Below are 27,874 nucleotides of genomic sequence, written 5' to 3' on the forward strand. Positions count from 1 at the left end.
AAGATGTGCGGGTTAGGTTGATTGGCTATGATAAATTGACCCTTAGTGTTAGGGGGATTAAATATGTGGGGTTACGGGGATAGGGTGGGATATGTGTTGGTGTAGGGGTTACGGGGATCGGGTGGGATATGTGTCGGTGCAGGCTCGATGGGCCGAAATGGCCTCTATCTGCATTGTGGGGTTTCTGTGGTTCTGTGAAAGGAAATTATGAAGGTATGAAAGCATAAGAGTAGAGTGGATTGGGAAAATAGATTAAAGGGTATGACGATACATGATCAGTGGTGTACATTTAAGGAGTTATTTTACAACTTCCAAAAAATATATATTCCACTGAGAAGAAAAGGGTGTAAAAGAAAAGACAGCCATCCGTGGCTAAGTAAAGAAATTAAGGATAGTATTCGACTAAAAACAAGGGCATATAAGGTAGCCAAATCTATTGGGAGGATAGAGGATTGGGAAAACTTTAAAAGACAGCAAAAAATAACAAAAAGATTGATTAAGAAAGGGAAGATAGATTATGAAAGTAAATTAGCAAAAAATATAAAAACAGATAGTAAGAGTTTTTATAGTTATATAAAAAGAAAAAGGGTGGCTAAAGTAAATCTTGGTCCCTTAGAGGATGAGACCGGGAAATTAATGGTGGGAAATATGGAGATGGCAAAAACACTGAATGAATATTTTATATCAGTCTTTACAGTAGAAGACACTAAGAATATCCCAACACTGGACAAACAGGGGGCTAAAGGGGGGGGAGGAGCTAAACACGATCAAAATCACTAAGGAAGTGGTACTCGGTAAAATGATGGGACTCAAGGCGGATAAATCACCTGGACCTGATGGCTTACATCCTAGGGTCTTGAGGGAAGTGGCGGTAGGGATTGTGGATGCATTGGTAATAATTTTCCAAAACTCCCTGGACTCGGCAAAGCTCCCGGCAGACTGGAAAACTGCTAATGTAACACCCTTATTTAAAAAGGGCAGTAGACAGAAGGCTGGAAACTATAGACCGGTTAGCCTAACATCTGTGGTAGGTAAAATTTTGGAGTCCATTATTAAGGAGACAGTAACAGGACATTTGGATAATCATAATTTAATAGGACAAAGTCAGCATGGTTTTATGAAGGGGAAGTCATGTTTGACAAATTTGCTGGAGTTCTTTGAGGAAGTAACATATAGGGTGGATAAAGGGGAGCCAGTGGACGTAGTGTATTTAGACTTCCAGAAGGCATTTGACAAGGTGCCACACAAAAGATTATTGCTTAAGATAAAAAATCACGGGATTGGGGGTAATATTCTGGCATGGATAGAGGATTGGCTATCTAACAGAAGGCAGAGAGTTGGGATAAATGGTTCATTCTCAGACTGGCAATCAGTAACTAGTGGTGTTCCGCAGGGGTCAGTGCTGGGTCCCCAACTCTTTACAATCTATATTAACGATTTGGAGGAGGGGACCGAGTGTAACATATCAAAGTTTGCAGATGATACTAAGATGGGAGGGAAAGTAGTGAGTGAGGAGGACATAAAAAACCTGCAAGGGGACATAGACAGGCTAAGTAAGTGGGCAGAGATTTGGCAGATGGAATACAATACTGGAAAGTGTGAGGTTATGCACTTTGGCAGGAAAAATTGTAGAGCAAGTTATTATCTTAATGGCAAGAAACTGGAAAGTACTGAAGTACAAAGGGATCTGGGGGTCCTGGTGCACGAAACTCAAAAGGTTAGTATGCAGGTGCAGCAAGTGATTAAGAAGGCCAATGGAATGTTGGCTTTCATTGCTAGGGGGATAGAATATAAAAATAGGGATGTATTGCTTCAGTTGTACAAGGTATTAGTGAGACCGCACCTGGAATACTGCGTACAGTTTTGGTGTCCATACTTAAGAAAGGACATACTTGCTCTCGAATCAGTACAAAGAAGGTTCACTCGGTTAATCCCGGGGATGAGGGGATGGACATATGAGGAGAGGTTGAGTAGATTGGGACTCTACTCATTGGAGTTCAGAAGAATGAGAGGCGATCTTATTGAAACATAAGATTATGAAGGGGTTGGATCAGGTGGATGCGGGGAAGATGTTCCCGATGATGGGTGAAACTAGAACTAGGGGGCATAGTCTTAGAATAAGGGGCTGCTCTTTCAAAACTGAGATGAGGAGGAACTACTTCACTCAGAGGGTGGTAGGTCCATGGAATATGCTGCCCCAAAAAGCTGCAGAAGCTACATCATTACATAAATTTAAAACAGAAATAGACAGTTTCCGAGAAGTAAAGGGAATTAAGGGTTACGGGGAGCGGGCAGGAATTTGGACATGAGTCTAGGTTCGGATCGGTCATGGCCCTGTGGGTAGCGGAGCGGGCCCAGGGGCCGTGTAGCCTGATCCTGCTCCTATTTCGTGTGTCTAATTCTGTTAGATTCAGGAGATGGTTCTGTGATAGTGGATTGGTGGTTAGGATCAGATCAGCCATGATCTTATTGAATGGCGGAGCAGGCTCGAGGGGCCGATTGGCCTACTCCTGCTCCTATTTCTTATGTTCTTATGTTCTTATAACCTTTTAGATCTACTACATAGAGTCAATTCAGCAAATGGTGGCCTGGAAATTCCTTGAGGCCGTTTTTAAATCCGATACACAGGAGCAGGGAACAATCCCAGCACCTGAAGGCGGAGGCCTGGGACCGCGAGCAATGAGTCCTTGGGCCTCATGTAAATATCCCGAGCGAACCACTGACGCCCGTCACGCTTCCACTGGAAGCTCGTCCGACAGGAGCATTCAATCTCGGGTCGCCTGCCTCATCCGGTAAGTCCCGGGAACTGGGGGAGGGGGTGCCTGATTGCAGCCGGCTAAAGTTCTGTGGAGCCGGGAGGAACACTCTCCTGCTCCTCCTGGCTCCACGGAACGTTTTGTTTTTGAATTTCACTTATCTTTTAGCAGGCCGCATCCAGGTCCTGAAAACCTGAGTGGGGCAGGAACAAGGCCTGCTCTGCTCAGGGCAGCCCGATTTCCTGTAAGGGTCCTTAAACAGGCGGGAGGTTCCCCCCCCCCCCCCCACTCATTAGCAAAAGCAAGGGGCCCAACGCCTGATTTAGGGGGCCACCTGAAAAATGGCCCAATCTAATTTTAGGTGGCATGTTTTTCAGGCACCCTTGGGGCAGGACAGCGTGCTCTGTAACTTGGTCCTTTTTGCGCCCGTTTTATGCCAGCAGATTTACATTTTTGGCACCTCTGTGCTTCCTTTATTTCCTTGTGGTTTTTGGAAACAGGATTTCTCCGAGTAAGCAACTCCTGTACTAGACTTTACTGAAAGTCAATTTAAAGTGAACAATTCAAAGACTATGATAGTATAGCATGAAACAAAAGTAGACTACTGGGTAGCAGCGCATAAAAAATGGGAGAAAGAGCAAAACGGTATTATATCACTATTACCCAGCTCGCCCAAAGAAAGCAAAGCATTAGGATTCATTTACTACAATGACAGCAATCACCTTTTAACTCTACAGCAGCCAGTCTCATGTTAGACACAATTTTATTACACTATTACCACTTCATTCTTGCCCTATTACATACCCACATGCTGTTAAGGGCAGTTCAGTACTTAAAAGGATTAATATCAGGCACGCACCTCTGTGTATTACAGACAGCTTACTGTGTAGATGCTCCAAGGCTTTCACAATCTGCAAAAACAAGTCCAGCGCAGGTCAGCTACGTGGCTACGGACTGATACAGTAGCAACATTTGTTTTTTTATATTAAGCTGTGGGATACTACTGAGTAAATTCAGTCTGCCGAGGGAATTAACTTAATGCAAAGGTGAAGACTTCTGCAAAGGCTGGATGAAGAAGAAAACCACATTGGAACAGGGAACGCTACATTGACTCAAATTAAAACTCCAACATGAAAAGGATACAAAAAAAGCTATATGTACTATACGAGAGCCTTATTTACAAATGGTGCCCTCTGCAGTTTCCCAAAACGAAGTATCTGGATTTTCACCTGTTAATTACCGAGCGGGTTTTATCTACGGGTGCAGATGGAATAAATACAGCATAGAAGGAGCTAACCATATTAAAGAGGGACTCACAGAAACTGCTATTTTTCCTAAGATATCTTCAGGGATAGTCATTCCTTTGTCTATCACTTGTTTGTAGAACTTGTCCAGCGAGGTGTCCATTAGCTCCATGCAAATCCACACATCGCCCTGCGAGAAAGGGCAACAAGCAAAGCTGCAATAGTTTCACGTACACACACAGACAAACCCATCAAGATTGAAGGAAATAGAACGAACAGTATTTTCAATAAATCTGGACACTTGCAAGATTGGGGTAAACTGCTAATTGTCTCTTATGTGGAAGGGGCGTAACAAATTCTTCAAGCCTTGATCGCTCTACTGGGCTTTGAAGCTGGAGCTTGGCTATGCAAGGGCATCAAACTGATATAGAGGCTGAAGATTTGGCTACAAAATTCCCCTTCCAACACATTTCTACAGGCCGCATGGCCAAGGTGCAAACTCACCCCCCGTTTGGAAGAACTGGAAACTTTTCACACCACCAAACTGTAAAGTCAACCATCCATTGGGCAAGGTGTCAAGATCTAATCAAACCCTTTGTTTAAGGAAGAGCGCAATAAGTGACTAAAACAATACCCTGCCAATAAAAGGATCAATAACAAAAAATATAATTTCAGTGCGGTAGCACTATTCATCACCTGAAAATTAACAATTAGGAAGCACTTGACTTGCGTGTTCAAGCGCTTTGTTATATTTTATAGAGCAAAGCATCCGGGAAGGCGCCAAACACCTTGAGTCTCTTCGCCGGGAGCAAGCGGAAGCCAAGCGCAGGCAGTGCAAGGAGCGCAGGTCAACCCAAGCACCCCACCCACCCGCCCCTTCAACCACCGTCTGCCCCACCTGTGACAGAGACTGTAGGTCCCGCATTGGACTCATCAGTCACCTGAGAACTCATTTTTAATGCGGAAGCAAGTCATCCTCGGTTCCGAGGGACTGCCTAAGAAGAAGATATTTTAAAAGCAGAGAGAAATTAATTTCACGAGGTTGGGCGTATCCAATTTTAGAATTGCAATTGCAGAGGGGACCATTTCCTCGCCCCACCTTTTCAAAAATGCAGAACCCAGGTCATGACATCATACGACTCTCATCTATAAAGTGTTGTCAGATTACACCGAGACATCAACAAACATGGCTGCCAACTTGGGATATATTCCAACAGTTCATCTGATAAGCCCCGAAGAGAGACCATCACATTTGGACAATGGGTGTGGGACGAAGCACAACCGCCCTTTCAAAGAGCCAGCATGGGCTCGACGGGCCAAATAGCCTCCTTCTGTGCTGTAAATTTCCATGATTCTACGATACCGAGAAACATTAAAGCTGCAGCCTCGGTTTCAACGTCAGGAACCAATCAATATGAATGGAATGGGAAGCTTTGGAACTGCTGGAACAGAACGTGTTGGAAATTCAGAGTTGCAAAATAAACACACAGCGAAAGGTTCAAATGGGGAGAGGAGAAGATAGATTATATTTAAACAGGGTCAAGTTCTGTTGCTGTCCCAACACCCAATATGGCAGCTGGAATCACTGTTAAAATGTCATCCACGACTTCAACAAAGGTGTATCTATTGCAAACATCGGGTTTGGACACCAGTTGGTACAACTTCTAATTGCAGTTTTTATATTTTAGAAATATTGTCCAAATGTGCTGGTCTAACATAGGGGCTTATAAAATTGGAACCTCACCTCACCTTCCCCTCCCCAAACACACTACAAGGCCGGCAGAATTACCTCACGAAAAAGTGCTCCATAAAAGGTGACAGTAAAGGGACAGTCCACGGTGCGCATGGAGATATCAAGGTCCATCAGCAACCGCTTCTGCTCCTGGCTATTCACTGTGGCACGGATCCTCTGAAGAAAGATGAAACATTAGGGCATTACAAAGTAGAGGGAAAAGCGGAGGGAAAGGCTCAGGTTCCTTAATTTTGGTGCGACACCTCAGAGAGCCATTCTCTGAGCAGGTCAAAAGACACCATCGGCCAATATCAATCACAGCATTGCACGGTGTCTCAGCCGGTCAACACGCTCAATAATTTCCCCACAGAACCCGGACATTGCTTTTAATACCATACAGCTTTAGACCAGCCACACAATCTTAAAAAAAAAAGGGTTTTTCCTCCAGATACGCACACACAATGTTGAATTGTGTCCTTTGTACTTGCATAAAGTCTCTTCCGGTCAGTAGGTCTGCTCCAACAAAACAGTTACCTCAAGGCCTCAAGCATGGCCTCAGCGAGGCCTTGAGAAGGTGCAGAAGACATGTACTAGAAACGTACCAGGGATGAGGGACTTCAGTTATGTGGAGAGAGCACGGTGGCATAGTGGTTAGCACTGTTGCCTCACAGCGCCAGAGACCCGGGTTCGAATCCGGCCTCGGGTGACTGTCTGTGTGGAATTTGCACATTCTCCCCGTGTTTGCGTGGGTTTTCTCCGGGTGCTCCGGTTTCCTCCCACAGTCCAAAGATGTGTGGGTTAGGTTGATTGGCTATGATAAATTGACCCTTAGTGTTAGGGGGATTAAATAGGTGGGGTTACGGGGATAGGGTGGGATATGTGTAGGGGTTACGGGGATCGGGTGGGATGTGTGTCGGTGCAGGCTCGATGGGCCGAAATGGCCTCTATCTGCACTGTGGGGTTTCTGTGATTCTGTGAAACTGGGGTTGTTCTCCTTCGAGCAGAGAAGGTTAAGGGGAGATTTGATAGAGGTGTTCAAAAATCAAGAAGGGTTTTGATAGAGTAACTGTTTCCAGTGGCAAAATTGTCGGTAACCAGAGGACACAGATTTAAGGTAATTGACAAAAGAACCAGCGGCAACAGGAGGAAAAAAATGTTTACGCAGTGAGTTGTTATGGTCTGGAAATCACTGCCTGAAAGGGAGATGGAAGCAGATTCAATAATAACTTTCAAAAGGGAATTGGATAAATACTTGAAGTATAAAAATTTGCAGGGCTATGAGGACAGAGCAGGGGAGTGGGACTAATTGGATCACTCTTTCAAAGAGCCGGCACAGGCACGATGGGCCGAATGGCCTCCTTCTTTGCTGTATCATTCTATGTTAACTTCTGCATTCACACATAAACCTTTATTGACAACAGCAAGTTCACGGTCTAATTGGTAACATAGATGCAACTGTGCAAAACTAATGGCAAAATGACCCGTAACGAATCATTTTAGATATGTAAAAACACACACACAAAATATAGATATAATACACACACACCATTCACTGTATGTGAATGTCATTGTAAGCCAGCAATACATGGATGCCATAGTCATATAGTATTTTATAAGAAACGCATAATGTGCATTGCATTCAATCAGCTCAAATAACAATTCAAATGCAAATAGCACTGCTATTTTTAACCAAACTGCTCATTAGATAATTCAGTCTGAAATCAAATATTCATACATCCTGCCTGTATACTTACATAGCTGATTCATTAACTCTTATGGAGAATTCTTAGTCAAACCTACTCCATTGTGCAAGTGCTTTATAAAGTTTCACAATAAACTTTAAAATGAGTAGTGAACTATGATTTTTGTTTTCCTTGATGTGAAGTCTCTATTTCCTCAATGCTGGGAACTAGTTACTGCGGCGGGGGTGGGGGGGACTGACAACGACGACATTAAGGAGTGTCCAGGGCCTTACTGGAAGTCAGTGAAGATTCTCCTTTGCTACTTGGAGTAAAACTGTATGTGCTTTCTTTACACACCTTCCTGTAAGCAGGGAAGCCTATGGAATTGTAAGTTATTTATGAATACGTTTAGCCTATCACTCCAAAACGCACAGAGAGAAATTCTCCCACCACTTCTTCTGGGTCCAAATTATTATCGGGGGCTGTTTCAGATTTGATTTTATTAATAGGAAGCTACCAGGGGAAAAGCTCAAATCATTTTCAAGCAGGAAGGCGGCCCAAGGGAACAGGAGGTGGGATGCTGGGGCTTTACCGTGGTCGCTCACCTCCTGCAGCTCATTTCTGGTGACCTTTGGGGGTCGGAGAGCAATTTCCCAAAATTTGCTTTTCCCTGAACTGGCCTCAGTTTTTTGTTTTATTAATCTTTAAACGTCAGGAAGGATATATTGGCCTTGGAAGGGGTACAGCACAGGTTCACCCGAATGATACCGGGGCTTAAAGGGTTAAATTACGAGGACAGGTTACATGACCTTGGCTTGTGCTGCCTTGAATTTAGAAGGTTGAGGGGGGTGAGCCATTCAAGATATTTAAAACGTTTAAGGGATACGAGAGGGTAGACACAGAGAGACTATTTCCTCTGGTGGGGGAATCCAGAGTGAGAGGGCATAATCTTAAATATTAGAGCCAGGACATTTAGGAGTGAAATCGGGAAGAATGTTTTCACACAAAGTAGTGGAAATCCAGAACTCACTCCCCCAAAAGGCTGTGGATACTGGACCAATTGAAACTTTCAAGACTGAGGTCGATAGATTTTTGATAGGCAAGGGTATTAAGGGATTTGGAACAAAGGCGGCTAAATGATGTCGAGGTACAGATCAGCCATGATCTGATTGAATAGTGGAACAGACACAAGGGGCTGAATGGTGTAATCCTGCTCCTACATTATTTTGACTGTCCATGAGATGATATGGCTGCTGGTGAAGGGGGAGTATTGGGCGGGGGTGGGGAAGGGTCATGTTGTCTCGTTGCAACATGGCTGAATGGGACAGACTCCATGGACCAACTGGTCTTTGTCTTATGTTCGTATGATCCACAAGCCCATGTCGACACTCATGAAGGTGAAAGCTTCTCTTTCATTCATTGTAATATACAAGAACACAGGACTGAGGAAAGACCATTCAAGCCATCCTCCTTACTGTCAACTGGCCATTTTAGAATCCTTTCCCCTAACCCAAACCTATATCCTCTTACTGTGCAGAATTAGGAACAAATCAACTTCCTCTTTGAACACGTTAATAGTATTTACTGCATTGTACAAGTTGGTAACTCAAAGTATGATGTTATTCCTCTTTGTAAGTTTAATTCTTGGCTTCTTCAGTTTATAATCAGATGATATTGTCCTACCCCTCTGACGTTGCAGAAAATCATTCCCTCATCCAGTCTCAACATTATTCAAGAAACCTAAATGATGTCCCTTATTTTATTTTTATCCCCAATTCTTTGTTTACACTTCATAATTCAATGATCTAAACCTGGGAATGGTCTTGATTATCCTGCTCGTAATTTTTTCCATTATCAGAACATCTGTGTTTTCTTAACAGCTCACCAGCATAAGACAATTTCCATTAAAAAGCAAGATAAAAGAGACCGACACAATGAGATGATGTTATTTCACCATTCAGGGCAAGTTCTGCATCGGAAGAGTATGTTCGACGGTTGCGCACAGACTGGGGCGCTCATTTACTGAAAGCCCAGTCTCCACAAAGCAGAGGTCACCAGTCCAATAGCAAACAACTGAACTCTGTTATAATGACTCATGGAAATGGAACAATGGCACTCATATATACGGTAATAAATAAAGTGGCGTGCATGTGAGAAACAAATCCATTCGTCAATTAAACTTACAGGAAAGGAATCTGAACCTTCCAGTCCCATGATTTCTGGGGGCTTCTTTCTTTTTCTGCCAATTCTTTCCCTCCCCTCCTCCCAATTCCTCCTCCCCCACCCCCACCCACCGCCCCACCCCTGAACGTATATTCATTCATCTTTGTGCTTTGCTGGATCTTACTGTGCACAAACGTTACTTCAGCAAATGCACCGAACAGTCACTGTACTTCGAAAGTAATTTGTGTGAAGTAATTTTAAGCCATAAAAATATAAGTCGGTCTTTCTTTTAACAGCAGGATGCATGTTGGGAAGAGGTTGAAAGGAGAGTTTAAAACAAAATATTAAAATTTAAAAAACTAAAGAACATCGCAACACTACATGATATGGATTCAGACCCTCTGAAATACCAGTTAATGGGAAGCTAATCAAACCTACACCAGACAGGTTGTATTAACCAGTTCACCCGACACAGGTCAAAAAAAACCCATCAGCTTTAACACGGCACAAGTGACATTATTCCCGCAGAACATCAACAGTTCATTCTTCAGGCTTCGTAAAAAGTTTCTCTATATTAAATTAGCTCTGCCTTTTATAAATCAGGTTTAAGTGTGCTGGTTCATTATCAAATTCAGTTATGCGACCTTGTGACTATGACAGTGACCAATACAATTGCAGAAACATGGCAGATGCAATGTAACGTGGATAAATGCGAAGTTATCCACTTTGGTGGCAAAAACAGGAAGGCAGATTATTATCTAAATGGCAATAGATTGGGAGAAGGGGAAGTGCAACGAGATCTGGGTGTCCTTGTGCACCAGTCGCTGAAGGTAAGCATGCAGGTGCAGCAGGCGGTTAAGAAGGCAAATGGTATGTTGGCCTTCGTAGCGAGAGGTTTTGAGTACAGGAACAAGGATGTCTTGCTGCAGTTGTACAGGGCCTTGGTGAGACCACATCTTGAGTATTGTGTGCAGTTTTGGTCGCCTTATCTGAGGAAGGATGTTCTTGCCATGGAAGGAGTTCAGCGAAGATTCACCAGGCTGATACCTGGGATGGCAGGAATGAGGTACGAGGAGAGACTGGGTCAATTGGGCTTGTACTCGCTGGAGTTTAGAAGAATGAGAGGGGATCTCATTGAAACTTATAAAATTCTGACAGGGCTGGACAGACTAGATGCAGGGAGGATGTTCCCGATGGTCGGGGAGTCCAGAACCAGGGGACACAGTCTAAGGATAAAGGGTAGGCCATTTAGGACAGAAATGAGGAGGAATTTCTTCACCCAGAGAGTGGTGAACCTGTGGAATTCTCTACCACAGAAGGCAGTAGAGGCCAATTCATTAAATATATTCAAGAAGGAGTTGGATATATTTCTTAAGGCTAAAGGGATCAAGGGGTATGGGGAGAAAGCAGGGACAGGGTACTGAATTTGGGTGATCAGCCATCATCGCATTGAATGGCGGAGCAGGCTCGAGTGGCCGAATGGCCTACTCCTGCTCCGATCTTCTATGTTTCTATGTTTACAAAAGAATGCGAAGTAAATATGGACTATAGCCAGTGAAAATGCGGAGATTAGCTCCAGGACATAGATTGGAAGCAGGGATCCTTGCTGGCTAGCCCAACCTGCCCCTGATCGTTCCTGCAATACTGGAGTGGAGCAAGATTAGACTAGAGGGTTTGGAAACCATCAGGGTTTCATTAGAACAACGAGAGATTTTTTTTCCATCTATTCTCGCACAGATCAGGAGTGAAGTCGTTTGTAGATCTGAATAAAATTAGCCCTAGACTTCAGAGAAAATATGCATATTTTGCCTGGAGCCTGGGCCATTTGTCTCCTCACTTCAATCAAATCTTTGAATGTCAGGCTTTATAGACACTCTGTATTACATTCCCCTAATTCTTTGGATATTTACCAACTAGCTTTCAAAATACAGGAATCTTAAAAACCGGGACAAAATTCACAAGTGACATTATAAATTCAAACCCGGAGGATCCACGACCTAAAGTTATCATGGTAAAATGGGAGTACCCATGAGCTTAAACCTTGCTTCTAAACCTATGCAGATTCTGGCTGGGTCGATGCCAAGTCCTGTATAAGGAAATTCTTCGGCATGTTTTAGTTAGGATGAAGTGTTCATTTTCTGGCTACGGTGATTTATCATTTCCCATAGATGTATAAATACCATCTCAAATTTGGTTGAGAACCCAGTCACACAGGATTTCGGTTAAAATTTGGTGAAGCTTTTTAAATATATATGTAATTTAAAGTGCCTGAATTTTAATTTGGTCTGTCTCTTTGTTAAAATTGTTGCTGACTTCAATTTCAAAAAATGATATGGGTGAATTTGGTAAAGGAATGAATTACCTATTGACACTAAATGGCGCCAGTAAGTTTCATGGAAGCAGCCAATGAGTGTTTACTGTGGTGGGGCAGCGGAGTGCTGCATTGTGCTAGTGAACAACAAAAATAGTACAATCACAATAAGAACCTACTAAGACGTCCCAAGGCACTTCACAGGAGCGATTATCAGACAAAATTTGACGCCGAGCCAGATAAGGAGATATTAGCACAGGTGACCAAAAGCTTGGTCAAAGAGGTAGGTTTTAAGGAGCGCCTTAAAGGAGGAGAGCGAGGTAGAGAGGCAAAGAGGTTTAGGGAGGGAATTCCAGAGCTTAGGGCCGAGGCAGCTGAAAGCACAGCCAGAAATGGTGGAGCGAAGGAAATCGGGGATGCACAAGAGACCAGAATTGGAGGAACACAGAGATCTCAGAGGGTTGTAGGGCTGGAGGAGTTTACAGAGATAGGGCGGAGCAAGGCCATGGAGGGATTTGAACACAAGGATGAGAGTTTTAAGTTCAAGGCATTGCTGGACTGGGTACTAAGAATCAACACACTAGGCAGAAACAAAATATATTATAATACATTATAAGAGTTAGATATATTTCTTAAGGCTAAAGGGATCAAGGGATATGGGGAGAAAGCAGGGACAGGGTACTGAATTTGGATGATCAGCTATGATCTCATTAAATGGCGGAACAGGCTCGAGGGGCCGAAAGGCCTACTCCTGCTCCTATCTTCTATGTTTCTATGTAATACCCTCCTTCCCCAAATACCAACTAGATAATGGAATTGGCAAACGGTTGGATTAATATTCTGGAAGAAGGTGATTAAAAAGTCTGAACCTTGTGAACAGAGCAAATTTAAGCTGATACGATAGCAAAATACTGCAGATGCTGGAAATCTGAAATAACAACAGAAAATGCTAGAAAAACTCAGGCCAGGCAACATCCGTGGAGAGAGAAATGGAGTCAACGTTTCGGGTAAAACCCTTTGTCAAGACTGGAGAAGCACAGGAAATGAAATAGATTAAAAGGCCGGGCTGGGAGAGAACAAAAGAGAAGTGAAGAGACATTAAGAGGTATTCAAAACGAGACGAGATGGTGATAGGACTAGTGGAGACAAAATGGTGATAGGACTAGTGGAGACAAAGGAGTCGTCTTGACTCTATTTTCTCTCCACGGATGTTGCCTGGCCTGCTGAGTTTTTCCAGCATTTTCTGCTGTTATTTCAAATTTAAGCTGATGCCAGATTAAACCCAAACACTGCACAGTACCAATAAATCACACGTTCAAAACAGGCTATTCCAACCTGTATACTGTAGGGTTAATGCTGGCCTTCAAGTCAAAGGGCATCAGAAAAGTTAACGACGCCACTGCATAACTGACATAATTTCCACGCAGACCAGCTATCTTAAATTAGAAATGCAGTCTCCAGCTTGTCCTCATTTGTAGTAAACTGGTCGTTTATTGAATTACCTTCGCCTGCTATGAATAACACTTTTATGAGCTGCCTCTTTTAAGACAAATTTGGGTAATGGAATGTGAAAAATTGGTCTTGTGATCACGACTAAAAGCAGCAACATTTTACAAAGAATACAGAGAAACAGAAAAGGGCAATAAAACGCATCTGGAATGAAGTGCGAGTTGATAAACAATCAGAAAGAAAATCAACTTCCATATTAGAGAGAACGGAACTACACTAATATTAGCACCTGACCTCACCAGTTCAGCTCATCGCAGGAATCGCTGCACATCCAAAACATGCTATGTGTATGCTAGTGATTAGGTGTTAAATCTCCCCAGCATCGAAGCTCTGACCACGCTCGATCAGCTCCGATGGGCGGGTCACATTGTCCGCATGCCCGATACGAGACTCCCAAAACAAGCGCTCTACTTGGAGCTCCGACATGGCAAGAGAGCCCCAGGTGGGCAGAGGAAACGCTTCAAGGACACCCTCAAAGCCTCCTTGAAAAAGTGTAACATCCCCACCGACACCTGGGAATCCCTGGCCCAAGACCGCACAAAGTGGAGGAGAAGCATCCGGGAAGGCGCCGAACAGCTCGAGTCTCTTCGCCGGGAGCAAGCGGAAGCCAAGCGCAAACAGCGGAAGGAGCGCACGTCAACCCAAGCACCCCACCCACCCGCCCCTTCAAACACCGTCTGCCCCACCTGTGACAGAGACTGTAGGTCCCGCATTGGACTCATCAGTCACCTGAGAACTCATTTTTAACGTGGAAGCAAGTCATCCTCGGTTCCGAGGGACTGCCTAAGAAAAGAAGTTAAAGCTGCCAATGTGGGCAAAGGATCATTTACTGAATCACACAGAAAAAATGAGGCGTGCACAAAGCACAAAGCATTTCATTAACAATATGCAAAAGTGCAGAGTGAGTTTCTCCTCCCTGCCTAAGAACCTGCCTTGTTGTTCATTCATGGTGAGGTCACTATATGACCCATTGTACCCCAGTTCAGTTACCCAACATCTTCAGCTGTATTCTAGTGGAATCGAAATAGTGCTCAGAAAGCTTTGAAGGAAAAGTGATGGACCAGCTCATCTTCTCCTCTCCGTCATATTCATATGTTCTTATGACGCGGGGGGGCGGGGGGTAGATAGTTTATTCCATTAAAGTTCCTGAAAGAAAACTTGACAGAAAGGGCTCATCTGCTACGAAACCATTCTGCCTTTCCAACACAGTTATTGTCCATTAATATCCTACCCGGGCAGAGCATCATCCCAGGACACACGAACCTTGCAGAATGAGCGGGCTTGCTGCTGGCACTTCCAAAAATCGGAAGCATTTTCATGACCTTAAGGCGCGTGTGCATTACACTGCCACAGGTTGGTCAGCTGTAGGGAACCAACAGCAGCGCCCACCCGTGGAAAAAAAAAATCACACGTCGGTTTGGCTCAGTTAGTAGCACTCTTGCCGTCGGGTCACACACCTGTGGGTTCAAGCCCCACAACGGACTGGAGCAATAATCTGGGCTGACACTTCAGTGCAGTACTTGTTGTGTCCGTGTATAATAAGACACAGACTGCAGGAGAACGGTACAACAGGTGTTTACTCAACGTGGCTCACACGGGAACTGATCTGCACAGATTACTACTCAGTGCTATATACAGGTGTGGTCACTGCCGGTACTGCAGTATACCTGAGCTGTAAAAGATAGTTCCCCCCTTAAAAAGGTATATACATTACAATTCCTCCCCTTTTAGATTAACAGTACCATAACACTCATTTAACAATTAAATATCAAACTAATAACAATTAACACTTTTAACATGCAACATTAGCTGAAAATAGTCTATTTATATATTCAGTCTTTGGGGAGGCTTCCTGATCCTTTCTGGATAGCACCTTTCCCGAGTGTCTTGCTCTTGGTGCGGAGGCGATTCTGGCCCCCTGTCGTCGGTTGGTTCATCAGCTTCCAATGCTACTGTTTCTGGGGTAGATGCGACCTGTACTTCGGGTTCATCACCAGGTATGTATGGGCGAGGCATGGGGTTGACTTGTTCCTGTGACTCTAGGATCTGGTCAGCATGACATCTCACGATGCTCTCCCCAACATCCACTGTGTACATTAGTGGGCCCTGCCGTGTGCATAACGTTCCTGACTGCCATTTTTCTCTTCGGTAGTCGCGGGCCAAGACTGGTTGCCCTACATTGAAGCTCCTTGTTGGCTTCTCATGGATGTGCTGGAATTGCTTACTCTCAACATCTCTTCGTACGTTTGGTCTGAGCAAATCCAGGCGAGATCTTAACCGTCGGTTAAAGAACATCATGGCTGGGGTCTGGTTGGTGGATGCATGTGTCGCATTCCGGTAGGCGAACAGGAAATTGTCCACCTTGTGCTGCAGCGGAATGTTGTCATTGTACATAGCCTTTATTGCCTTCTTAAAGGTTTGTACGAACCTCTCAGCCAATCCATTTGTGGCTGGATGATACGGGGCGGATGTGTAATGCCTTACCCCATTCTTTTTCAAGAACCTCCGGAACTCTTCGGACACAAACTGTGGTCCGTTGTCGGAGCAAATCTGTTCTGGCAAGCCATTCCTGGCAAAAATGGTCCGTAGGACTGCAATAGTTTTCTCCGTGGCGGTGGAGGACATTTTGATGACCTCAGGCCATTTCGAGTGCGCATCCACGGCTATTAAAAACATTGAGTCCATGAATGGACCAGCAAAATCAATATGCACCCATTGCCATGGAGATGAGGGCCACTCCCATGGGTGTAGAGGGGCCTGTGGTGGTGCATTTTGGACTTTCTGGCATCCTGAGCAGCTCTTGGTCAGGTCCTCGATTTGTTTATCGATTCCCGGCCACCATACATAAGCCCTGGCTAGGCTTTTCATTTTTACCCCTCCCAGATGACCCTCATGAAGCTCATTGAGCACTCTATCCCTTAACTTGGGTGGAATTACCACTCGGGATCCACGCATCAAGGTCCCCCGGCACACTGACAGCTGTTCTCTCCTTGTCGAGAATGCTGGCAACAGTGAGTCGCCATGTGCTGGCCATCCCTTCACCGTCAAATCATATACCCGAGACAGTGTCGGGTCATTTCTGGTTTCCTTTTCGATACAAGCGTTAGTTACCGGTAGGTATTCAACTATAGTCGAATGGAATATTTCGACAGGATCCACTGCTGGTGCTTCCTCCGCAGTAGGCAGTGGCAGGCGTGATAGCCCATCAGCATTTCCATGCTGTTTCGTGCCCTTATATTCAATCTCATAGTGGTGCGCCCCTAGAAAAAGTGACCATCTTTGTAGTCGTTGCGCAGTCATCAGCGGAACGCCCTTCTTCGGATTAAAAATGGAGACAAGAGGCTGGTGATCAGTCAGCAAGGTGAATTTCTGCCTGTGCAGATAGTGATTGAACTTTTTCACTCCCCACACTAGGCTGAGGGCCTCGCTGTCAATCTGGGCGTAGTTACGCTCGGCTGAGGTTAGTGATCGTGACGCAAAGGATATTGGCCTCTCTGAGCCGTCCGAGAATTTGTGCGACAGCACCGCTCCAATGCCATAGGGTGACGCATCACATGCCAACTGAATTGGTAATGCCGGGTTGTAATGGGCCAATACCTCTTTCGATGTGATTAGTGTTTTGCTCTTCTGGAAAGCTCATCTACATTCATCACTCCACTTCCATGGCACCCCAGTTTGCAGTAGGGTGTTCAGTGGGTGTAGTATTGTAGGCAAATTTGGCAAGAACTTATGGTAGTAGTTTACCAGCCTGAGGAACGACCTCAGTTGTGACACATTTTCCGGTGCTGGAGCCTTGACTACTGCCTCAATCTTCTCTGGGGACTTATGTAACCCCTCTTTATTGATAACGTGGCCACAATACGAGATCTGTTTTCTAAAAAACTCGCATTTGGGGCGGTTAGCTCGGAGCCCATATTCCTGCAATCTAGTGAGCACCTGCTCCAGGTTGGCAAGGTGATCACTGTCATTTTCGCCCGTGACCAGGATGTCGTCCAAATAACACTGGGTCCCTGGGATCCCTTGCAGGACTTGTTCCATTGCCCTCTGCCAAATAGCCGGAGCTGATGCTACCCCGAATACCAGCCGATTGTATTGGTAGAGAGCTTTATGGGTGTTGATTGTGAGGTATTTTTTTGATGCTTCTTCTACCTCCATTTGCAGATACGCCTGGGCTAGATCAATCTTAGTGAAGCGTTTCCCTCCAGATAGCGAGGCGAAAATATCTTCAATCCGCGGAAGTGGATATTGTACGGTGTGAAGGACCGGGTTCACTGTTACCTTAAAGTCCCCACAGATGCGAACCTTCCTTGGTTCCCCAGGCGTGTTGCTCAACGACTTTTTCATCACAGGGACGATGGGTGTAGCCCACTCGCTCCAGTCTACCTTGGACAGTACACCTGAATGTTCCAGACTCTCCAGCTCTGCTTCGACGGCTGGGCGGATCGCATAAGGTCTGGCCTTCAAAAATTTTGGGCTTGCGTTTTCTTCAATTTTAATCGTCGCTGTCATGCCTTTTAGTGTTCCGAGTCCTTGCTGGAACACTTCTTTTGCGTCAGTTAGGATCTTTGACAGTCGCCCAGGTGTGACGTCGTCATCCTTTTTGTCAGCCACAGTCAGTGCCTGTATGGAATGCCAATCCAGTTGTATTTTCCGGATCCATTCACGTCCCAGTAATGGTGGTCCTCCATCGTGCAATACATACAGGTCTAGTTTTGGTGTTTCTTTACTGTTATATATAACGGTCACCCTTAATTTTCCTTTGGGGTAGACTTTTTGCCCCGTGTACATCTCCAAAATAATTTTTGTGTCTCTCAAGGGTATGTGTGAGAATAGCTGCTCGTAGTCCCGTCGGTTTATGACTGTTAGGGCTGATTCTGTGTCCAATTCCATCTTTACCTGGACTCCTGCTATCTTGAGAGTGACCCAAATGGTTCGGTGATCCTCTGTTGTGATCACATGATGTAGTTTCAGACAACTCAGTTCCCTGCTTTCGGAGTCGTTATCGCTCTTTTGTTCGTCTGAACTATTCGCCGTCATCTTATGTACCTTCTTGTACTTTCCTTTGGTAGGTTTCTTATTGCTGGTTTTCTGTCCCGACCTGCAGACTCGTGCTATGTGTCCTACTTTTCCACACTGTCTGCACACTTTGTCTTTGAACCAGCAATCATTCTGGTCGTGTGTTGTTCTGCCGCAGCGATAGCACTTCTCTGTTCCATATGACATTTCGTTTGTGCCATATTCTTGCGGTCTCTGTTGTATCTCTGCAGCGCCCCGTGCTGCTGCTTCATATGATACCGCAATGCTGAAAGCCTTTTCCAGCGTAAGGTCCTTTTCAGATAAAAGCTGTTTCTGGGTTCCTTCACTTTGAAGCCCACACACAAACTTGTCCCTTAAGGTATCTGCCAGTCCCACTCCAAACTGGCAGTGTTTCGATAGTTTGCGCAATTCTGTTAAATAATCAGCATTGCTTTCATCCTTATGCTGGTTCCGTTTGTGAAACTTGAATCTTTCTGCTATCAGCAGCGGTGTGGGGTTTAAATGTTCCTGTAGTATCGTTACTACGTCTTCAAAACTCTTTTCCATTGGCTTCGTTGGGGTTACTAGATTTCGTAATAAACCATACGTCTTTGCACCCATTAAATTTAACAATACCGACGCTTTCTTGTCATCTGACACCCCATTTGCCTTACAGTATACCTCTATTCGTTCGACATATGTAGTCCAATCTTCGACTTCATTGTCAAATGCGGTGATACTGCCACTCTTCGGCATTTTGGGTGTGGTTTAAAATGGCGTCTCCCAATGGCTTAAAATAGCATCTCCCGCGCTTTCCTTCCTCCCCCGCTGCTGCCAACGCCGCTCCCGGCGATTCTCGTGGCAATGGCGGCGCCCTGTAGGTTTCGCACGCTTCTCCTGCGCTGCTGCCAACGCCGCTCTCGGCAGTCCTCGTGGCAATGGCGGCGCCTCGCGGGTTTCTGTGCATCTCTCTCTCCCTCTCTTCGATGCTGCTCAGCCCTTGAACACCGGCTGCGCCCTGTGCGCTCTGCCCTCTCTCTCTCCCCCGTCAACGCTGCTCGGCCCTTTGCTGTGCCGCTCGGTCAGGCTCTAGCCCGTCGCTGTCCGGGAAGGGTCTGCGCACTACCTGTTGCCAGCCCGTTTCGCTGGACCACCTCGACTGGAAAGCCAAGCCTGGCTCTCGACAGCCTCCCCCGCAATTCTCGAGTCTCTGCTGGATGACTGGGCGGTTGCCCGTGGTCGACGCCCGAGTCTCTGGCCTTGACCTCCAATCCACTGATTTCCAGGAACGAATCCCCGGGAGGTGATGCAGAGTTGCAGGTAGGTTCGAACTTGCCTTGTCGCCAATGTTGTGTCTGTGTATAATAAGGCACAGACTGCAGGAGAACGGTACAACAGGTGTTTACTCAACGTGGCTCACACGGGAACTGATCTGTACAGATTACTACTCAGTGCTATATACAAGTGTGGTCACTGCCGGTACTGCAGTATACATGAGCTGTAAAAGATAGTTTCCCCCCCCTTAAAGGTATATACATTGCAGTACTGAAGTGGGTGCTGTATTTTTGGAGGTGTGGTCTTTCGGATGAGATGCTGAAACCAAGTCTGCCTGTTCAGGTGGAAGTAAAAGATCCCCTGGCACTAAGAGCAGGGAGTTCTCCTGGTGTCTTGGCCTGCACTTCTTCCTCAATCAACGCCACTAAATATAGATTATTCATTCATTCGTCGATAGTGGGGCCCTTCTGTGTCTGAATTGGTGACCGTGTTTACCTCCATTCAGAACAGTGACTGAATTTCAAGGCCTGAAAAGTGCTTTGGGATGTCCCGAGGTGGCGATACACGGCTGTATATAAATGTAAGATAACATGAATCTTGCCATTCATGTAGAAATGACTTATGAAATAATACTGGGCGGCCTGCTGGTGGCGCTGTCCAGGGAGAGTATAAATACTCGGGCACGGGCCCAGCTTGCTCAAGACATTTTGTAAACAGGAACTAGTGAAGGACAACTAGACCTCCATGTTGTGAAACAGTTGATTAAAGCCTTAATACTCAGACCAAGTGCTTAGTAGTTTTCTTACGTCATAAGGTTTTATTTTTCTTTCTTTACATCAGATTAAGGCTGCCTATTCCATGAAAGTGAACACAAGAGTCATGGTGCCCCATATTTATACTCTGGGTCTCCATACTGCGGGGAGCCTGGCACACAGCCGGTGGCACAGACTGCGTTAACAGTGGTGCACGGAGGTGGCACTCTCCATGGAGGGCAGGGAAAACCTGGCCATCTGAAAACGCCTTTAGTTACTGTTGCTCGTGATGCAGATTAAACTATTGCACAATGGTCAAAGGCTGCAGCACCTTCCCGCGAGGTGAACCGCAGATTAGCCGCCATTCAGAGACCTGACCTTACCTTTACAGCCATTAGCATACCGCTGGGCGTGTGGTGCATCTTCTCCACGACCCCGTAGGCACCGCGGCCCAGCTCCGACAACGGCTCCAGGTCATCAGCTTTCACTTCAAAGTTCTACAAAAAGACAAACACTTGGGTTTAACGGTCTCCGACAAATGGGCCAGCCTGAGCAGGTTTAAAAACCACAGTGCGCACCTGTGGCAGACTTTTCTTCATCTTCAACAAGAGCATCTTATCCCACAATACTGTGCAGCTGGTTATTCAAACACCGATGAATTCACAGAAGGTAATGCAGAGCGGGGGATATACATCTCCAGCAGGGCTGATCACTAAGTTGGAGGATACGCTGCTTTTTAAAGGACAGGAGCATTATGTCACCTTGGACACCATGTATTATTCTGCTGCTAACAGAGGAGCTGTGTGTAACATGCCGTGTCCATTTAAGGCCACAAGTGCTTAGTGCTGTAAATAAGCACATCCTGAGTCAAATGGAGGCTCGTTGCTCTTTAGGTACCGAGAGACAATCAGAGTGTATTTTCTATTGTTCGAGAAGTTTCACCAAAATCTGTAGCACATAAATTATTTCTTTCTTTTCTGAAGTCATTAATACAATACAAGTATACCTGCTGGTTAGGTAGAACTGTTGCATGCAACAGGCACACAAAAAAATTATAAAGGAAATTATGTAAATATTGTTAAGTATGACAGACTGAACTATGTAAACATAGCTAAGAGATAATCTAAAAATAATGAAAACGGACAATATAAGTATGCTTAAGAGAAGTAGATTTAGTTCTATAATTATCACGGAGTAAAAAACTTTAAAATATATACAGGAAACTCTTTGGTATCCGGCACCGACGTTTTGCCGGTTGATTAAAAATTCTGGATGACGGAGGGGGGTTATCTACCGAGGCTATTTTTAACACACAAAAATTTAAAAAATCAAGAAATGTGCAGTATACAGTAATTGGGTTCTCACCTACAGAATCCCATAATGCAAGATGGGGGAGATAATTCACGATAAAGATGGAGAGACACACAGAAAAATGGCGGATCGGAAGAGACTACAGGCAGCACAGGAGAGTCAGACTCCTGTTATTGAGGTGTTCGGACTTCCGACAGCGCCAAGAAGCCGAGTAGTGGCAGTTTGAAGAACTACCCCCACTGACTAACTCGGCCACCGCGGGAGACTCGGACTTGGCAACATTTCCGGTTATTGAGGTGTTGTTTTCGGAGTATGAATTTTGCCAGTTAATAGAGAATTCCGGATATTTAGGTGCCGTTTAAACGAGAGTTTCCTGTACTTGATGGACTAATTGACAGGGATTGATTGCTCTGATTAGTCAACAGTTCCATTATCATTGGATTATTACCTGACCCACAAGCGAATTTGGCTAGGACAAATAAAATTAGAGAGTTAAATACGTGGCTCAAAGACTGGTGTGGGAGAAATGGGTTTTGCTTCCTGGGACACTGGCACCAGTACTGGGGCAGGAGGGAGCTGTTCCGTTGGGACGGGCTTCACTTGGCCAGTGCAGGGACTAGAGTCCTGGCGGGTCATATAACTAGGGCTGTAGAGAGGGCTTTAAACTAACTAGTTGGGGGGAGGTGCCTAGAGAGCAAATAATAAAAATGACAACAGAGAAGGTCATAGACTTAGGTAGCAGTGAGGAAATTAAAAACCAGAGCGTGTCAGGAAGGGGCAGAAGGTATGGAGTAAAAGGTAAAGTAATAAAAAGGGCAAAAGCAGGAACTAAGTGTCACAAAACATATTTGAAAGTTCTCTATCTGAATGCACGTAGCATTCGTAACAAAATAGACGAGTTAATGGCACAAATAACTACATATGGGTATGATCTTGTGGCCATTACAGAAACATGGCTGCAGGGTGACAATGCCTGGGAATTAAACATACCAGGTTATTTAACGATCAGGAAGGACAGGCAGGAAGGAAGGGGAGGTGGGGTGGCTATGTTAATAAAGGAAGGAATCACTAATACAGAGAAATGATATTGGGTCAAAAGATCAGGATAATGAAACAGTTTGGGTGGAGGTAAGGAATAATAAGGGGAAAAAAAACACGAGTGGGCGTAGTCTATAGGCCTCCGAACAGTTGCAACTCTGTTGGACGGAGTATCAATCAGGAAATAGTTGAGGCTTGTAATAAGGGAACATCTATAATTATGGGGGATTTTAACTATCATATTAATTGGACAAATCAAATTGGGCAGGGCTGCCTTGAGGATGAGTTCATTGAGTGTATTAGGGATGGGTTTCTTGAGCAGTATGTAACTGAACCGACCAGGGGGCAAGCAACCTTAGATCTGGTCCTGTGTAACGAGACAGGATTAATTAAAAATGTCCTAGTAAAGGATCCCCTTGGAATGAGTGACCATAACATGGTTGAATTCCATATTCAATTAGAGGGTGAGAAGGTTGGATCTCAAACAAGCGTGCTAAGCTTGAATAAAGGAGACTACGAAGGTATGAGAGCGGAATTGAGTAGAGTGGATTGGGAAAATAGATTAAAGGGTAAGACGATACATGACCAGTGGTGTACATTTAAGGAGTTATTTTACAACTTCCAAAAAATATATATTCCACTGAGAAGAAAAGGGTGTAAAAGAAAAGACAGCCATCCGTGGCTAAGTAAAGAAATTAAGGATAGTATTCGACTAAAAACAAGGGCATATAAGGTAGCCAAATCTAGTGGGAGGATAGAGGATTGGGAAAACTTTAAAAGACAGCAAAAAATAACAAAAAGATTAAGAAAGGGAAGATAGATTATGAAAGTAAATTAGCAAAAAATATAAAAACAGATAGTAAGAGTTTTTATAGTTATATAAAAAGAAAAAGGGTGGCTAAAGTAAATGTTGGTCCCTTAGAGGATGAGACTGGGAAATTAATGGTGGGAAATATGGAGATGGCAAAAACACTGAACGAATATTTTATATCAGTCTTTACAGTAGAAGACACTAAGAATATCCCAACACTGGACAAACAGGGGGCTAAAGGGGGGGGGAGGAGCTAAACACGATCAAAATCACTAAGGAAGTGGTACTCGGTAAAATAATGGGACTCAAGGCGGATAAATCACCTGGACCTGATGGCTTACATCCTAGGGTCTTGAGGGAAGTGGCGGCAGGGATTGTGGATGCATTGGTAATAATTTTCCAAAACTCCCTGGACTCGGCAAAGGTCCCGGCAGACTGGAAAACTGCTAATGTAACACCCTTATTTTAAAAGGGCAGTAGACAGAAGGCTGGAAACTATAGACCGGTTAGCCTAACATCTGTGGTAGGTAAAATTTTGGAGTCCATTATTAAGGAGACAGTAACAGGACATTTGGATAATCATAATTTAATAGGACAAAGTCAGCATGGTTTTATGAAGGGGAAGTCATGTTTGACAAATTTGCTGGAGTTCTTTGAGGAAGTAACATATAGGGTGGATAAAGGGGAACCAGTGGACGTAGTGTATTTAGACTTCCAGAAGGCATTTGACAAGATGCCACACAAAAGATTATTGCTTAAGATAAAAAATCACGGGATTGGGGGTAATATTCTGGCATGGATAGAGGGTTGGCTATCTAACAGAAGGCAGAGAGTTGGGATAAATGGTTCATTCTCAGACTGGCAATCAGTAACTAGTGGTGTTCCGCAGGGGTCAGTGCTGGGTCCCCAACTCTTTACAATCTATATTAACGATTTGGAGGAGGGGGCCGAGTGTAACATATCAAAGTTTGCAGATGATACTAAGATGGGAGGGAAAGTAGTGAGTGAGGAGGACATAAAAAACCTGCAAGGGGACATCGACAGGCTAAGTAAGTGGGCAGAGATTTGGCAGATGGAATACAATACTGGAAAGTGTGAGGTTATGCACTTTGGCAGGAAAAATCGTAGAGCAAGTTATTATCTTAATGGCAAGAAACTGGAAAGTACTGAAGTACAAAGGGATCTGGGGGTCCTGGTGCACGAAACTCAAAAGGTTAGTATGCAGGTGCAGCAAGTGATTAAGAAGGCCAATGGAATGTTGGCTTTCATTGCTAGGGGGATAAAATATAAAAATAGGGAGGTATTGCTTCAGTTGTACAAGGTATTGGTGAGACCGCACCTGGAATACTGCGTACAGTTTTGGTGTCCATACTTAAGAAAGGACATACTTGCTCTCGAGTCAGTACAAAGAAGGTTCACTCGGTTAATCCCGGGGATGAGGGGATGGACATATGAGGAGAGGTTGAGTAGATTGGGACTCTACTCATTGGCGTTCAGAAGAATGAGAGGCGATCTTATTGAAACATATAAGATTGTGAAGGGGTTGGATCGGGTGGATGCGGGGAGGATGTTCCCGATGATGGGTGAAACTAGAACTAGGGGGCATAGTCTTAGAATAAGGGGCTGCTCTTTCAAAACTGAGATGAGGAGGAACTACTTCACTCAGAGGGTGGTAGGTCCATGGAATATGCTGCCCCAAAAAGCTGTAGAAGCTACATCATTACATAAATTTAAAACAGAAATAGACAGTTTCCGAGAAGTAAAGGGAATTAAGGGTTACGGGGAGCGGGCAGGAATTTGGACACGAGTCTAGGTTCGGATCGGTCATGGCCCTGTGGGTAGCGGAGCGGGCCCAGGGGCCGTGTAGCCTGATCCTGCTCCTATTTCGTGTGTCTAATTCTGTTAGATTCAGGAGATGGTTCTGTGATAGTGGATTGGCGGTTAGGATCAGATCAGCCATGATCTTATTGAATGGCGGAGCAGGCTCGAGGGGCCGATTGGCCTACTCCTGCTCCTATTTCTTATGTTCTTATGTTCATTGGATCATGTGAGTACCGGAATGGTAGAAGGCGAACTATATGGGCCTCAGCCTTTTTCCGTCTAGCAATTCCTGTGTTCCTATAAGATAGTGTGTACTTTTAAAGATAGACATGGGACAAATTGTAAAACAGAAGAAAAATATGTTGTTAAAATAAAGAAACGTTGAGGGAAAAAAGCAACATTTCCTAAGCAATGTAGAGAAAATTGTGGCACGACCCTTAAAATAAGAAAGAGGAAACTGGCCCAATATAAATACGGAGCGGCTACGTACTGCTGATTCCAAATGGCGCGTATACAACTGAGCACCAGAATTGCGAGGGGAACAGTGCTCAATAGAACAAAAATACTGGATGCAAAAACTAAAATCGATGGAAAAAAATTCATAGGAAATCATGGCAGAAACTTGGGAATAAATAGGTACAGATAGCACGTGCGTGATAGCACCTCGAATTGAGATGCCATACATGCACTATAGGATACTCACTACCAGTCCTGTGGAAAAATAAAAGGAATGAAAAGGCAACAACATTTTCAAAAGAACAAGATGAAAATGGGCAACAAGAAACACGGCACAATCAGGCACATGCCGAGCAGCCGCCATAGACAAGGGCCACACGTGCACGAGAGAACAAAAAAGCTCAAATATCGGATTAAAGTCAAAACCGTAGTCACATCTGTCTGAGAGGAGAACAGGCCTTTGAGGAGAAACATTCAGGAACAGAAATCTATTGGCAAATTTAACAGTTTTGAAAAGTACATATTTAAAAAAAATATTTGTTAGGAATCTTATTTTTAATACAAAATATTTTAGATAATGAGAAAACAAAGAATTCGGAGCAAATATTTTGAGCAATATGATTGTTTGTTTTTTAATTGATAAGATTTCCTCACTATTTATAGTTAGAGTTGTGATTTGTTCCTGTTTTAGTAATATAACATTTAAGGCAATCAAAAAATGTCAGGCTATGGCACAGGAATTGTGTCGCCAGAGGTTTGGCAGACAGTAAATGTGTGTGGTCAGACCGTTTTTATACCATTCATACCAGCGGACTCTGTCATAATGCTCCTTGCACTAAGTCAGATGATTTGTCGGATGATGTGCTGCTTTGTCAGGACAGTAATTTTGTACCGTGTAATGCCCAATGTATTATTCTGCTGGCTAAGGTGAAGCAGTGATTCATTAAGGCCATAAGAGCTAATTGCTGTTAAGTAAAATAGTTGGTGAGGTCAGAATTCAATTGTTCTTGATGCTGCAGCTCCAGACTCTTGGCAACCTTTGTAAGGTCAGTCAGAGGTTGCAGACGTTCTGGCTCCTGTGTCAAAGAAGGTTTTTTCATTTGCTGTGGGATTTAGTTCAATGCAGGTGACTGCCACACTTTAAAAAAAAAATAGAAACAGAGCCAAAGAAGTGTGGCAGATAGAAAATGCTGTTAGAAGCAATGTTCCCTTTAATTTCTTTTTGGGTGCGTGGCCCTTTTAGGGGCTGCACGGCCCATTCAAAATACCGCACATGCGCATTTTTTCCCCATTTAAAAGCCGGTGAGCCGGCTGCACAGGAGCTCCAGAACGCTGCACAGCCACACAGCTTAAAGGAACATTGTTTAGAAGAACCTTTTTATTATAAAATATAGAGACAATTAGATAGAAGATATGTGTTATCAAGGTTAAGAAAGTAGTGCTACTTGAATTAATTGGTGATTTAAAAAAAAATGAAATCACTAAAAGCATCAGGTTAAGCGTGCACCCAAGTTCTCCCGTCTGGTAACTTCAACAGAGCTGAGCAGACCATAATGCACTCTACTCCAAAACGCAATTTAAAAGAAAACAGTCTGATCGACTTAACGAAGCAGATGTATTCTGGGCAGGCTCGGATCTTTTAACAGCAGGAAAGTTGCACCATTGTTTTAGTGAAGAGGTTGGGGGGTGGGGGGGGGGGGGTGGAGAGCACGGTTTGTTCATGCTTCTTTAGAGGTTTAATAATCAATAAGGATGGACACAATCAGTGATGTGGTGTCACTCTACTGTGCACATATACACGATCCATGTAGTACTTTTGTAGAAAAGTCAAAATTTCCCAACCGAATTAATAAGCTAGAAGCTTGGGAGGAAAAATTGCAGTTACCGTCTGGGGGTGCAATTATCGGCCGGATGCAAAGTTTATCGCCAGGCGCTAATTATCGCCTCCGACTGCAAACTTGGCTTCTATCGCCCCTGGAGGTGATTGGAGTGCTAAA

The 27,874-nt window shown here is 44.4% G+C and overlaps 1 protein-coding gene across 3 annotated transcripts in view; it reads right to left on the reverse strand.

The window, feature by feature from the left end:
• The window catches only part of map2k6 (mitogen-activated protein kinase kinase 6), a 164,473-nt gene that overhangs the window by 54,510 nt on the left and 82,089 nt on the right, over positions 1–27,874 (reverse strand). For all 3 annotated transcript variants that reach the window (XM_085963751.1, XM_085963752.1, XM_085963750.1), the window contains 4 exons: positions 20,824–20,937; positions 5,790–5,909; positions 4,074–4,190; positions 3,616–3,667 (listed from right to left, as the gene is read on the reverse strand). In XM_085963751.1, the coding sequence (XP_085819877.1) occupies positions 3,616–3,667; positions 4,074–4,190; positions 5,790–5,909; positions 20,824–20,937 (403 nt within the window). The remainder of the gene's footprint in view (positions 1–3,615; positions 3,668–4,073; positions 4,191–5,789; positions 5,910–20,823; positions 20,938–27,874) is intronic.

The sequence above is a fragment of the Somniosus microcephalus genome, chromosome 21 (genome assembly GCF_052327205.1).
Source record: "Somniosus microcephalus isolate GS21.2 chromosome 21, FLI_Smic_1.0, whole genome shotgun sequence".
NCBI classification, from domain to species: domain Eukaryota; kingdom Metazoa; phylum Chordata; class Chondrichthyes; order Squaliformes; family Somniosidae; genus Somniosus; species Somniosus microcephalus.